This window comes from Colius striatus, chromosome 12, assembly GCF_028858725.1.
Source record: "Colius striatus isolate bColStr4 chromosome 12, bColStr4.1.hap1, whole genome shotgun sequence".
NCBI lineage: Eukaryota > Metazoa > Chordata > Aves > Coliiformes > Coliidae > Colius > Colius striatus.
This window is the reverse complement of record NC_084770.1, coordinates 26,765,397-26,780,999: the sequence shown is the minus strand read 5'-3', so window position 1 is coordinate 26,780,999 and position 15,603 is coordinate 26,765,397. Positions and strand designations below refer to the sequence as shown.

Sequence of the window (15,603 nt, the reverse complement as noted above, 5' to 3'; positions counted from 1 at the left end):
CTGCTACATGGTGACTGGAAATTAAGTATGATTAAAACGACAGCTCATACAGTAATATTGATGCCTAGAAAAGACAGCCAAGCTGGGAGGATGACAATAAAGGATAAAGGAATCTTGATATTCAAAAAGAAAAAACCTGATAAACATTCATGAACAGTGAGAAAAAGACATTAACTTTCCATAGCTGTTGAAAGCAGATATAGATCAGAGACAAGACATTAAGAAAAGAGAAAAATTACTTGTCTGCACTTCTAAAGGCATTCTGGGGCAAAATAAATATATGCTTCTCACAGACCCTGAAGAAGAAATCTACAACCAGGGTAATCTCTTCAATACTCTACCCAGAGCAGGAAGATACACTGAAGTGGTGCAGTCTCTAAAGAAGAAAGCCAAGGGTTGGGATCACATCATCTGAACGTGTCAACAAAATCAATTTGTTATAGGTTCTCATTTGGGCCCTGAAACATGACAATAAATAGGATATTCAACTGAGGGAGATGGCTGAAATCAGAAAGCTCTGATTAAAGGGAAGGAGCTTCATGAAAGAACACAGAAGAAAACTCTTATTGGGATTAGACTAGCATTCAGCAAAAAACACAGCAATAAAGCACATTTGATACACACTCATGTTCAGTGTCATAGCATGTGGTTGTTTATTGAATGCCTGCACTGACAGATACAGTTTTAAAGTGTTGTTTCAAATCTGCTATGCCTAAGGGTCAGGACTGGCCAGGTACTAATTAATATTCCATGGAAACCCTCTGCTTTTGGGATGGGGACAAACCAGAAGCTCATCTCTGTGTGCAGCCAGCCAAGGGAAAGGTAAAACCCCTGTTCCTGTTTCCCAGCCATCTGCAGTCCTAAGGCACGTCAGAAAAGGTGGGGTTAACACATGCCCCATTCAAGGGCTGAGGTTTTTGACCCACATATAGATTAAACCCACAGAGAGGTAAATCTGGTGCAAAGCCTGTAGTTCATGCACACCAGACATTTTGGCTTTGTCTGTTCTGTTCAGTGGAGGGAGGCCCAAGGGTAGGCTAAAATCTGTGTCTTCCCTAACTGTGCTGTCAGTCTGCCTTGCCAGCAAGAGTCCTGCACTATATTCTCCTTGACTTTGGACCATGTTCTACTGAGCTCCTCTAGAAAGCACTCTGGATTATTATCTGTCTCACAGTGGCTATGCAAGACATACAACTTCATATAAAGCACAGTGCTACATAAGGGGTGAGCAAGCCCAGGAATAGCCACGTCCTTACCATCCACAGATGAACATGCACACGGATCCACACCGAGACGTGGCGCCAACACATTCTTCAACATAATGCTCCACGACTTCCCCAAAGCATAGAGCTCTATCGATGGGACTTTGGGCTGGTACTAAACCCAGGTCCCTGCTTGGGCTCTAAACTTTGTTTAATGGCCAATCACCTGATGATTTCCCTAAATAGAGAGCCGGTGGTGGTTGTTAGTGCTTGGGTGAGGCCTCATCCCAACATTCAGCTGTGCAGCACAGCTGCAGATGAGAAATCCCCTGGACTCACTCCACAGTTTTCACTCAACAGACCAAAACATTGCTCCCCTTCCCTGAACAGCAGAGGCAGAACCCAATTCAATTCTGTTGCTGTTCTTTTTATGAGCAGCAGGATACTAATCTCTCTCCCAGTAAACACTTCTGTGGCTTGACCCCACAAGGCACAGAGCAAACCCTGCTCTTCACACCACGACCCTTCACGGCGGAGGAAGAGTTTAAGAACAAGCACTTACAGGAGTGGATTCTGTGATCAAAGTTCATGGAAGACTCCACTCATGTGATCACACAGTGCTAAACAAGGTTCAGAGATGCTGCTTTGCCCTTCTGCCTGGAAACCTGCAGGACTGAAGCAGTGCTAATTGCAGAGCAACTTCCCCAGCCGTGCTCAAGCTTCATATGGCTTGCTTTCCTCTTCTCAAATCTCTCCTAACAAAGCTTTGTTCAAAGATGATTAACAGATGTTGTCTTTAAATTGCCAACAAATAACACATGGGTCTGCTTGAGAAACGGTGCTGTTTCCACAGCTTTCCTGAAGAAGAGATACTTGTGGTAATTGGTAAGGCCTGTGAGAATATGACTAAATTAAACTATCTTCTACCATATATCATTTCCTAAGAGAAAACTGGATTCTTGAGAATTTGTTTATCTTGCCTGTATGAAATTGTTTCTATAAACACACATGATACAGAACAGATTATTAAGCCAGTTGTGATTAGCAGAGTAAGTGGTGATCTTTTTAGGTAACAATGAATTTGGCAAGCAAAGACTTATTTGTAACGAAAGTGAACAAAAACCAGCACTAAATAATGGAAAGCCGAGGTATCTTACTTGAAGACATACAATAAAATGATTAACTGATAGGCAGAAATGATCCCCAAAGGCTAGAAGGTGACAAACAAAAGGACAGGACTCTACTAGCCATTGTAAGATAAACTGAAATACACCACCAGCAATCCTCAACCCCCTAAAAATATGTAAAGTGGACCTGGCTGAAGTACACAAGCACAGAACCACTCTGTGTTCACCTCTACAGTCAGATCTCCACCTAGGACCCAGACCTCCTGTTAGCAACTTAGAAAAGCAAACTGGGGAGCTGGCAATGGCCCCTGTCCAGGGGGATCTTTTAATAGCTATGAAGACAAATGTTTTGAAGATGCTAATCTAGATATTGATGAAACTCCTGGCAAGTTATTGTTAAGGAAAAGGGAACAATATTTTTCTGGGAGGTGGAAAGGAATGAGTGTTCAGCTCATGAGCTTTCAGAAACTAAAAGCAATCGGAGCCTTCTATGCTCAGCTAGAAGCAGATCTCTCCAGACAGAAGTTGTAAATACAATCTTCATATATATTTCAAACAAATGTCAGATGTTGTACATTTTTAATGCATTCTAAATGCAACATTTTAGAGGTTAGCATTGAAGTCCTTTTCTCATGGACCTGTTGTTAAAATCACCATGGCTCTGCCAAAAAGTCTGTGTTTTGAAAAGCTTTTCTTTTTAATTCCTTTTGTTCTGCTGTATGATTGCAGGCTGCAACATGCACTGATGAGACTGGTGGGGTTTTATAGCTATCATTTATGTCTCATCCAAAACTGCCAGACTGAGTGAGAATATTCCCATTGACTTTAGCAAGCTTCAGGTTGGGGATTTATTTGGGATTTAGCTTTAGCTTCAATTCATGTCTCAATTCACTGTGTACTTCGCACAAGCAAGGTATGGTCAATGTTGTCATGTCCCACTTGCACAAAACAATGGTCAGATGTACTTGTCAAGTTTTAAGCTTAGGAAATCATAGAATGGTAGTCCAACCCCCCTGCAAAAGCAGCTCCCACCTAGATCAGGTCCCACAGGAATGTGTCCAGGAGGGTCTTGAAGCCCTGCAGAGAAGGAGCCTTCACACCCTCCTTGGGCAGCCTGTGCCAGGGCTCCCTCACCTCAGCATTAAATCAGTTCTTCCTTGTGTTTCAATGGAACTGTTTGTGTTCCAGCCTCATCCCATCACCCCTTGTCCTGTGGCTGGATACCACTGAACAAAGTGCTGCCCCAACCTCCTGACACCCACCAGTGAGATATTTGTGAATATTAACAAGATCCCCCCTCAGTCTTCTCTGTTCCACACTAAACAGCCCCAGGTCCCACAGCCTCTCCTCAGAAACACAACAAACTCATAGGCTGTAGAATTAGAAACACCATTTTCCAGACATGCAGCAAGAGAAAATTAAACTAACCTCATGCTTGTTTATTTCTTTAACATTCTATTAAAGCAAAGGAGCTCTAGAATGAGATTACTCCATTTCATCTCTTACGTGTATCCAGATATGCAAACCACATTTATTGCTAGTGGCTTTTCTACAGCACAATATTTTTTAAGCTAACTATGAAACAGCAGGAATACTGTCACACAATGAAATACTTATTCTTCCTCTTATGAATCAAGACCATTTTCTAAAATTAATCATAATTACCATTTTAATTGGATAGAAACCCCACTACATTCTGAAACAGCCAGTTATATCAATACAATTCTTTTAAATCCAGGATAATATCAGCATAAAATGTTTTAATTAAACAGATTGCAAAAAAAGAGGGGGGGAAAGACACTAAGTTTTGTTCCAATGTTGAAGGCAGCTGTAAGGCAAGTCTTGATAGTACTCAAGTTTTTCTTTCTGAACACCTGAAATGTGCCATTGTCCATGCAAGCATGCACACACATCCTCCCAAAACAGTGCAGTTCACTGAAGGGCAGTCAGCACCTGGCTTTTGTTTGTATTATTCCACATAGAGAGGAAAGCATATTAAAGCATTTACCCTCACAAATCCCCAGGGCCCAAAACATCTAGCAGCCTTTTCATTGCTTATCTATATAATACAACAAACAACTCAAAAAAGTGAAGCAGATAACACTGTACCAAAGCTCTTCAGCTCAGAAACATTGGTGACTGGATGGTGAAAGTCTTGACTTCATCTGTCAGTTGCAATTAATCAATTAGCTTTTAAATCCTTTCCCTGTGTCACAGTGCCTCGTGTGTCTTGATCACAGAGCTCCTCAAGGCAAATGAAACTTGAGGTATTTATCACCTGGTACTGCAAATGGAATCTACCATTTTGCACACATTTCAAAGCACATGGTTAAGCTCCTTTTGCCTGAACAAATATTCATTGTAAGAACAACTGAAGTCTTAACTACAGACTAATCAATCCCAGCTTGCTTCCAAGTCTTACCTGAATATGGGATACCTTGTCCCTCTCTCCACTTAGTGGCAAAGGCTCGAGGAAGAGGCACTACTTGAGTTCAGCTGAATGAAGTGGCAGTTTAAAACTTACCTGAGTACCAACCACCTTAATGAGCATTATTTTCCAACACTGTATTTCATATACTTGCACATCCAAACCAAATTATGTTTACACACCGTGTGGTTGAAGGAGCAGTTCCATTTTGATGAGTTGAAATGAATCAGAATTTCCAGACAAGACAAACCAATAATATGAAGTATTTAGAAGGAAACATCTTCTTGCCAACTTAATATAGTAAGGACTTAGCTACATATTAAATTGCCAGTGATGTGGTGGAAGCCAAGTCAGCTTCTGATTCTACATTGGATGTCAAGTTAGCTTTGGATTCTACATTGGATGACATATTATCCAACTAATTCCATGAATAAATATTGCAGAAAGCATTTCTGAGACTATCAAGTAATTTTATTTAACCAGCTCACCACTAGCTAGAAACTTCATGTTTCATGTGGGGGTTTTTTTCAAGAATATATACTTTCAGCCAACTCTGTTTGGATCACCCTTCAGTATCATTAGGCAACCAATAAATATTTATGTTAGCACTTAGCCCAGTCTACAAGGACATTAATTTTCTATTTATTTGCAGAGCCCACGTTATGTAGGAAGGCTCTTTCAGTATTCCCATGATCTAGAGTTCACTGCAGGTATTATTCACTCGAAATTCAAGTCTTTTATCTGCACACAAAGTGTTAAATTGTATTAGGTTACTGTCTGTATCCTTCTATTTTTACTGCAGCTCTTCACAGATTAAAACTGGAATCCTTTGAATTGAGTAGGATTTTGACAGTAATTCAGGCAGTTCAAGTCTTAGCTCTGTCCACCTAATTGTGACATGTATGGATTTCTAAGCCCTGTATGTGCCTACAGAAACTGTATTTACCTGCTGTGTGACTCCTGTCACCAGATCCTTGACAGCCATCCTCATCATCGCAATCCCCGCTTGACTCCACCTCTTCACTTCTTCCACCCCCACTGCCCATATCTTGGGAAGCCCATCTGTCCAGTTTTGATTTTGCCTTCTCAGCATCCACCTAAAATGGAAGAAGTGAAAAACCAACACTGATCGGCGTATTTACACAAAAGCCTTTGTAGTGCTTCTCAGAGCCAGTCAGGTTCTGGATCTGTCCCATACCCTTCATCACAAGCATCTTCCCCCCAAAGTACTGCAGATCCACTTCAGGCTTTGTGATCTGCTTTATGCCAGAGGACTGGGATTATTCTTGGTACTGAACAAAATGTATTTTGAAATGTAGCTCCTTTGAAGATTCAAACATGTTTCACACTAAAAAGGAGGTGGGCTGGGAGCTGTGGGAGGAAAAGGAGCACAAGGCTAATATAACTGTATAAACTGGGCTGAAAGGACGCAGCAATTTCTCTGTAGTGGGATGCTTTGTGTGATAGTCCCCTTCAGCTGCCATCCTCCACTCTGGGGCTGACAAATGCTTGCATCAGTGCAGCAGAGATCCTGTTCGATGGAACAACAGATGCCAGCTTCTATATGGCAGAACTCAGGAAATTTTTCACCCTCTCACTGACAAGATCTGTTTGCTCATTCTGGAAATACAAATAACCACACATTGCAGTGGGAAAGTCAGTAAGTGGGAGGAGAGGGTATGGACTCTAGTGGGGAAGCACATTAAACACTCCTTAATTGTTACTGCATGGGTGTTTTTTATCAACAAGTTGCTTAATGTGGAGCCTGATTATTCACAGGCACCAAAACTGATGTCATGCAACACAAAACAACATTTTGTTAAACAATTGGAGAAATTTGCCTAGGAGGGAGAAAGAGAACTCAGTTCTTTTACAGATTTATTGTATTCTGACCATATGCAAGAAGATTCATTCATTCTTAGTTATGATCCTTCAGAATGAAAAGAAATGCCTAAGTGGTGAGCAGAATGGATGCCAGGTTTAATAAAGCCTTGCAATGATTATTGCCCATTCAGAGCAGAAATGTTTACTGCCTTCTTGTAAAAAAATTGCTTTAATTCAGTGCCCAAGGCTCAATCTTGACCTCTGTTCAAAACAAGTAAATACCTGAACCAAATGTGCACACCTTCTTGGACAGTGACCAGGAAACAAGCTCAGCTTTTCAACACAGTGCACTGGAGCATTTTACAGACCTTTGGGTTCTTAGTGCCTTCACTACAAAAAGAGACTAGCTGTAGCCCAGATCTGCATCTCCTGCTTACATTAATGAAGGCATACCCAGCTCTTTCTGGGCTTGTCAGTAGAGAGGGCCATCAAATTACACAGAGCCTTTATATAAGTTCAACATTACAACTTACAGTTAACTCACATGCAACCTCCCAACCCTTTTCACCCTGTATGCTCTTTCCCAACCTATCCTGATGACTTCTCCATCTGTGGCTACCATTCACCTCAAATGATGGACCAGAGCCCAACTTGGTGCAGAGACAATGGTTTATCTACATATAAACCCATTCCAGGAGGAGCTCCAGCCACACTGTGCAGCCCTGTCAAGAAGCCACTGTCACCAGAGCAGAGCCACTTGTGATCTAGCACCTCCCCTTCTCCAAATTTGAAAGCAACACTTGTCCTTTGGCTCCCACCACATGACTCCAGTGAGACTGGTATTTCACTGTGATAGCAAAGTGTACACCAGCATTTGTCCATCTCTGTTTTTCACAGAATCACAGCAATCTTTCTCAAAGGCAGGAGATTGGATTGAAATTGCACAGACTGCATCAGGAGGGACTGACTGGGATGGTGGAATTCTTCAGAAGATCATAAAGAAAGACATTAACCTTCATTTGTTATTAAGCTCTGCTACATCCAGAAGATGGGTGTGGATAGGGAATGCCTGTAATCCTTTGTGGTTAGGGATAGGTGTCCAACAGAGGAGCCAGAAGTCATGCAAAGGCTCAAAGTATCTTCAGAGACAGCCATGATCTACTTAAAAGCCTGAACATTTCTCCTAGCTGCTGCCACCAATCACTAAACCTTTCTGCTTCCTCTAAAGGGAATCAGAGTCCCCTGCTCATATTTAAACCATAGATCAGAGACTGGAGTCAGCCATAGCATTTCTATTATTGCTCAAAACCCACTCTTAAACAAGCTTTATTTTGCTGTCTGCTGCTGCATAATGCCATCCTGCCATCTCTGACAGCTCTGCACAACAGTTTCAGCCTGGGAGTGCAATGCTGATGCTTTGATTAAATAATTGCAATGGATGTCAGGCTGACCACAGGAGCTTGTACTTTTACCTTTAAAAAGCAGAAGGTATCTGCTGGCCAAGAGTCAAGAAAATATGGGAATCTTAGTAGCTTAAAAGTGAAGCCTTGAAGTTTTTGCAAACACTTCTTCCTTTTTCTTTTACTCATGAAAAAGTTTCTATAAACAGATCAATAAGGTTTGTACAGGCCAAATGAAAACCGACTCAAATTGGGAATTTTCTCAGGCTTTGCATCAGGTTCACAAACCTCTAAAGGCTTTTTGAGAAACTATAGTCTTCCTGTGGGAAAGCTTTACTATCTGTATGTGCTTCAGCTGAAAGGTAAAACCACATATTACTGTTCACACAGCCACAGAATCTGAGGGGTTGGAAGGGACCTCGAAAGACCATCCAGCCCAGCAGCTCTTTAGCAGAGAGGGTTGACTATCCCTGTGCAATTTTTTTTATTCTATGAAAGGTGCCAAACTTAAGTGACATTAAAAGCCCCCAACTCTGCTGACATGGCTTCACAGAGAAGAAAGAAGTTGTATGAGAATGGTTGCTTGTCTTCCTCCCCTATCAATACTTGATGATGTAGCTTATGCATTCCCGGCCACATAAAAGAGTCCTTCAGACTTCAGAGGCTTCAAAGAGCATGTGACACACAACCCTTGAGCTTTCTACAATGAGTCCAACACTAATTCTCACCCTGAACACAGGTGAGTTAGAATATAAATCCATTCTCATGGTTTTTCATGAAGGCAGGTTCCAGCTGAATACTTCCACACATTAATTAACTAATAACTGTGTAGCTCTGTGAACACACTCTGATTAAAGTGCCAATTTCAATGCATTTCATTGATTAGTCTTTTGTTTTCCTGAAGGGTCATATATGCATGACTCCAAGCTGTAGGATAATAAACTCATTTCATCAGAAAATAGGGTTTTCAATTCTATTTTGCAGCACAGTTTCAGCTTTTCAGGCCAGAATACTTCTTTTTCTTAATAAAGCCACTTAGAACTCATGTGCTTGGACTCTTCAGAGACAAAACCCAGACAGTAATTGTTTCCAGAGGGATTTGGTGATTAGTTTTCTCTATGATGGATTTCAGTGTGAATGCTTTTCCTCTCTGAAAAGTCAGCTTTGAGGTGAACTCTGACTTCTGTCCCCTTGTCATGTGAGCGCACACACATCGCTTGCTGCTGTCTCCACAGTGCTGAACAACTGCCTGATTACACACTGCACTTACAAACTGTAAGCAAAGTGGGATCTTTTCTCAAGCTACTTAGAAGAGGTTGGCTTTTAAAAGCTGCTTTAGTGACACAGACGTGATCTGCAGAGACAAAGCATTTTGCCAGCTTCTGCACGAATAACATACAAAGCCTGATCCTGCAACGAGTTACAAATGACTCAGTCCTTCCAGCCAGTTTTTTCTAACATAAAAATAAAACCTCCTTTCTGAACTATTATTAGGTCAGAAATGACTACAACTGGAAAAGACAATGTGCCTTTGTTTTTAGCCTATTATATACATTTTTTGTCAGGGGCTGACATTGCTTTAGGCATAAAGCTGCATTTTACTGGTGCCTTGTGACTGAGCAGATGTTCTGTCATTTCATGAAACAATAGCATCATAACAAATTTTAGGCATAACTGCCATATATATGCTTATTGCAAGTGGGTCCTCTGCTTTGAGATAACATTGATGGTTCATTTCCCTCCACATATGCTATGAGCTCCTTTTTAAAAGCATTTGGCAGTTACTTTTGCTGCTTCTTTTCACCTTTATCTAGCATCCATACATAAAAGCACTAATAAGCAAAATGAGCTTGTTAGTCCAGTTTTGTCAGACATTTTCTTTGGTTTGTTCTTCCTTTGCCTCTATTTCATAGAAATCCAGAAAGGCCTGACACATTATCCCCTTCTAGTAGTACAACTCAAGGAGGTTGTACCACTCAGCTCTTAAATCCTTCCTTTGGCTGAAGAAAACAGACATCTAACCTTCTGCAGCAACTGCCACCCCCAGAAGGTTTCCTTCTCCTGTACTTATTCAGATCCTTTGCATAACACATCTTGCTTTACAAGTACAATATTTCACCTGTGCAACATTAGAGTAATTTAACTGAACACCTCTACATAATTGATGCAACAAGGTTAAGGACTGACAATGGTTTTATAATTTCATTCACATCTCTCCCAACTCGACCTTTTCCCACTAGAGAATTGGACCAATATTGGTAGAGTTCTGTGTTTCGTGTTTTTTACTTACATTGATATTCCTGTTTCTTTTCCATGTCAGTTCTCCTGTGTGTACATATGTATAAACAAGAGGAGGAGGGCTCTCTCTCTTCAAGCACAGGGACACATGCAATCCTTGGACTTCGTGTGCCCACAAAGTGGGGACCGTCTCTCCTTTCCTCCTCTGCCCCAGTGTATCTCCACTCCACCTATATACAGCATTCTGGATCTTTGTTTTCCATTTTTGACCTTTTTTCCCCCCAGTTCCTTTTGTTTTATTTTACCAACAAGCTTCTCAGGTTGTCTGGAAGCACTTTCATAGCTGAAATGGCCCATGCCTACAATAACCACTCTGGTTCTGAAACTATGCATGCACCTTCCTGTACTTGTGATGCTGGAGGTCCCATGGAGTGCAATCTGGATGAACTGGGATGAATTTGACAAGCTCTGGTTGAGGTTATGTCACAAAGATGATGCAGAACATACACTTGAATGATAAGTGTAATTCTGAGTACTTTAACTCTCACCCCAGTGCTGCAGCAGCTGCCTCCCTCAGCCCCAGTCCCACTGCTCCCAGTCCCACATGTGTGGAGGGAAAAGTGCCCAACTATATGGGCAGATCTCACCTTGGGGCTGTTCCTCACCTCCTCAGGAGGAAAAGCAGAGAGAGGCCCAGCAGAACAGGCCCACAAGATTGAGCAGCTGGAGGAACACAGAGACACCAAGTTTCCATAGGACCAGCACCCATGGCAGGGGATATGGCACACCTGCTTCTAATGTGGTTTACACCTTCAACTTCAGTCTAGAACTCTTGTATTCAAAGTATGTTAATTATTTGACCAACCCTTCTACTGTGTTTCTGAGCACCTTCTGTATGAGCTGTACGTCTTTTGAGGAGGTTGGGACTTGCTTTCTGACTCTATCCATCCTTTTCAATCCAAACAGATGGTAGAACTGGTTTTGTTTACTTTAGTTTTCCTTTTCCCCATTAAATTACTGAATGACTCCTTCCTGAAACATCATCTACATTTCTACAATGGATTTACCTTCTTACAGTTTCTGTTTAAATTTCCTGCAACCAGTCCTTTGTTTTCTATACATATCTTTTCCTCCTGCTTTCACAGCCCTAATTTCTACATACACTTTCCAATCCTCTGTCCTTGAGGCTTTGTATTTGCATAAGTCTGTCTTTACCTGTGATTAGGGCTTTTTTTTCCTCCTGGTTTATGCAGATTGACTCGTTACTTTCTTCCTCATATTTTTATTGCCAGATGACACACCAGAGACTTCAGGATTCATACTTTCATTTACCTTTGAATACTTCTCATTTCCCTTCTGTGTCTTTCCTCTAATCTGGCTGCTTCTCTCCAATTTCCTGGATAGTCCACTGCAGATCCACACTCCACAGCAGAGATGCTCAAAGCAATTATTTCTCTCTTGGTTGATTACAAATGTAATAGAATTATTTCAACAGGAATCTAAGATTGTTTTTAGAGAATCCCCTTGTTATACTGCAAGACTAATGCTTCTATTTTTGATGTTTATGGTTTCTCTTTTTCAAATGCTTATTAAAGGTATCTTTCTGGAAGAGTGCTAGCACCATGCTCAGCTTAACACTCACTGAATAAATTACAGTATCGTAGAACCATAGAATGATGGGGGTTGGAAGGGACCTTTAGAGATCATCCAGTCCAAACCCCTGCAGAAGCAGGGTCACCTAGATCAGGTCACACAGGAACGTGTCCAGGTGGGTCTTGAAGCCCTCCAAGGAAGGAGCCTCCACAGCCCCTCTGGGCAGCCTGTGCCAGGGCTCCCTCACTCAAACACTGAAACAGTTTGTTCTTACGTTTAAGTGGAACTGTTTGTGTTCCAGCTTCATCCCATCACCCCTTGTCCTGTTACTGTCTACTATAGAAAAGAGGGATGTCCCAACCTCCTGACACCCACCCTTTAGATATTTATACATGTGAATAAGATCCCCCCTCAGTCTCCTCTTCTCCAGACTAAACAGCCCCAGTTCCTGCAGCCTTTCCTCATATGAAAGATGTTCCAGTGCCCTGATCATCTTGGTGTCCCTGCACTGGCCTCTCTGCAGCAGTTCCTTGTCTCTCTTTAGTTGGGGAGCCCAGAACTGGACACAGGACTCCAGATGAGGCCTCAGCAGGACAGAGCAGAGGGGGAGCAGAACCTTCCTTGACCTGCTGCCCACACTCTTCTTGCTGCCCCCAGGCTGCCTTTGGCTTCTTGCCCACGAGGGCACATTGCTGGCTCATATTTAGTTTATTATCAATCAGTAGCTACATACATTCTCATATTTACCAATTACACTGTGAAGAGGCAACAAGAGTGTGCACTCACAGAATCTTATTGCTATTAGCAAAAGCTTCATCATCATAGTTTGGGTAAACTATCACCCCAAAAGCATTACCTATGAATGGTGTGAAGTGAGCACACATTTTAAAAAACAATACTTATTCCAGCTAAGATTCTGTTTTAAACAAGAGACATTTAAAGAGATTTAACAAAACTTTGAATCAGTGTCAGTTGGATCAAGGAAGCAAGCAGACTTCTCTCCTTCATGTCTGATCTTGGTGCTGGGTTGTAACATTTTGGTACTCCATGATGCACCGAAGAAGATCCTTCTGATGTGATTTCTAGTGTGCTAACTTAGACATTTACCTTGGGTCAGGCCCTGCCACAGGCACGAATTTCACCTTTAGGCAGTTAGCTTACTGTAGTCTTTTCCAAAAACAAAAATCTGCTCTTTAAATTGTAGTACATGTAGTCTGAAAGCAGAGCATATGGCTAAAAATCCTTGTGTGTTAGATCAGGATTTTCTGCAACCCATAAAAGTAAGAAAAACCCAGCAAACAATTGGAATAAAAATGTGAGGTAAACACTGTAATTACTGGTGAAGAAGATGCTGAAGGTTGTCTCACAAAAGCTCTTTGACCCTTCAAAACAGTCCATTTTTTTGGGACAGTGGCTGTTTGATACCACAGGTTCAGAGGCAGAGGGCTGCTGAGAGTGCCAACAAAGTACTCAGAATGACAGTGTCACCAGTTATTGGCATGTGGCCTCTTCTGCAAGAGAAACGTGGGCTGCAACGTCTCTAGAGATCCGTGCATGGTGAGCAGGCACACGGCAGAGGGATGATGGTGCCATCACCAGTGGGAGCTGCACTTTCTGTCTGTAACAACTGCAGTCATGCACTAGAGCAGAAGGCAGGATTCTCTGCAAGGTATGTGCCTGGGAGAGGAACACACCAGGTCCCCGCCACACTGGGATACAAAGGCACGATGCCAGACCTGGTGAGCATCACCTCCTGAGTCTCTTCTACCTTGTGTCACTACACTTGGAAAGCAGGAGCTTTAAGTGGGGTATTTTTTGCAGGGAGTTCATGAATTGATGAGAAAAAGGGGAAGAGTTTTCTCTGAAAGACCATGGCTTGCTTTTCCTAGCACAAAGACAACTGGCAGCATGTGGTTATTGTCTAAATGTATTTGGTCTTCCCTTTAAATGAGATCTCCAAAAATAAAACCAGCATAGAAATAAAAAGGCAGAAAACAAGCATTTTAACTAGCAGAGTTATGAGTGTTGAGAACAGGAAGATGGGGACAAAAATTCTCAAGCATTTGCAAGACCTGGCTGAATAATTCTGTGAGTAAAGTTGCCCCTGATGTCAAACACATGCTATTTCAGGAGGTCTCTTCCCCACTTCCATCCTGTGTCTCTACACTCTGCTAGTTTCTAATATTAGCAAATTGATTTGTAAAATCAAAATCACAAACCAGAACCACTCCCATTAGGAGTGTTATTTCCTTGCTTGTCTGATTTCAGTATGGGAAAACTGTGTCCACACACCAAATTATGTCTATTCTTTCCTCCAGGCTAAGAATGAAGCCTCTTAGTTCGGCCTGAAGTCAAAATGTGGCTCCAAAAAAGAGCATTAATTATTGCTGGGGCTTAATGTCATGTACAAATTCCCTGCTTAACCAGGAGCTCTGATTCATCAGGTTTTAGACTTCTAATAATAGCCAAGAACCTTCTGTCTGATGAGGCTTGGGAAGTGTGAAGAGAGAATTGCTGGCAATCAGGAGGCAGGTCGCACTCCATCAGCCCCTGAATGGCACCCTTCTGATAAGCTGTGTGTTTTTATGGGTTAAGTGAGTAAACAGTGGCCAATCTAAACTGTCTAAGGAGCAGAGCCAATCTTGCTTTGTACTCAGACTGCAATTACCTTTCATATTTGCTGAAGGAAATGCTCATGACATGCTCCAGTGCATGTTAATTCTGGCTCATGTTCTTGGATAATTATCTGTTTTCAAGATCTGTGTCGGTGAAGATCATTTTCATAGTATGAGAAGTTTGACATTTCATTGGAAAGACTTGGGGACAATCAAAGTCTCTCATGATTTGGTAGTGTTCAATGGACCCAGGCTATGGATTTGATGTTTCATGTTATGACATGACAGAAGCAGAGGTCTGTTTAGTCTCCTCCACATTGAAACCCAACAGCTGAGCACTAGAATCTAATACAGAATAAAGTACAGAAAATACACAAAGAAGATGGATAATGTTGTTTGTTACCCATTTAACATGTACTGCTGTTGGGAGCTAAAGCACAAATTACTTATTATATGAGCTAACTAGCTTTAATAACGCTGCAACCCAAACCCACATTTCAAACCCACCACACTCAGTGCTACCAGACTTCTCTGAGACCTTCAATATCACATTTCTAAATGTGTTGTATTATTCAGGAGGTGCCACATATGTACAGAAAAAGAGAGAATCAGATCCTATGCAGCAATGAATCAGCAAACTGAATTGTGTGGATCTGCTCCAATTTGTTCCACATGAAGGGCCAGCAGCCCGGATTTTTTCCTTTGGGAAAGCGTGGTGTGGTAAGGAGACAGACAAATGCATTTCATACTGCAGGGGTCTGACAGAGGGAAAGACTCTCTCTTTCCAAACACACTCCCATGGTTTCATGGCAGCATTTGAGGACATGTGATTGAATGGTTTTTGCTAAGTCATACTTAAGAAGGGAAAAGCTGAGAAGAACAGATACTTCTGCAAGTAGCAGCTGCCACTGAAGCTTTTTTCCTCTGGCTTTCCTTTTCCTTTGGTGGCTTCCCACAGAGGTTCTGTGACACTGCAAAGATTGAGTTTGTAATATGGTGTTTTTACCAGTTAGTCTCTCTCCTCAGAACTCAGGCAGGGTCTGCTGAATTTGGTTAAAACTGGCTAAAGGGTTAAAAAGCTACAGAGGGAGTGGCAAGGCTGACAGGCAGGGACACAGCACAGCACATTACATAAGCTGTGTCTGTTTAGGAAACCAGGTTAAAATGCAACCTAAG

General features: G+C 41.9%; 1 protein-coding gene across 1 annotated transcript in view; it reads right to left on the bottom strand.

Annotated features, from left to right (window-relative positions):
* The window catches only part of LOC104558822 (glypican-5), a 350,414-nt gene that overhangs the window by 92,708 nt on the left and 242,103 nt on the right, over nt 1–15,603 (bottom strand). The window contains exon 8 of the mRNA XM_062006029.1: nt 5,704–5,854. Coding sequence (XP_061862013.1) covers nt 5,704–5,854 — 151 coding nt within the window. The remainder of the gene's footprint in view (nt 1–5,703; nt 5,855–15,603) is intronic.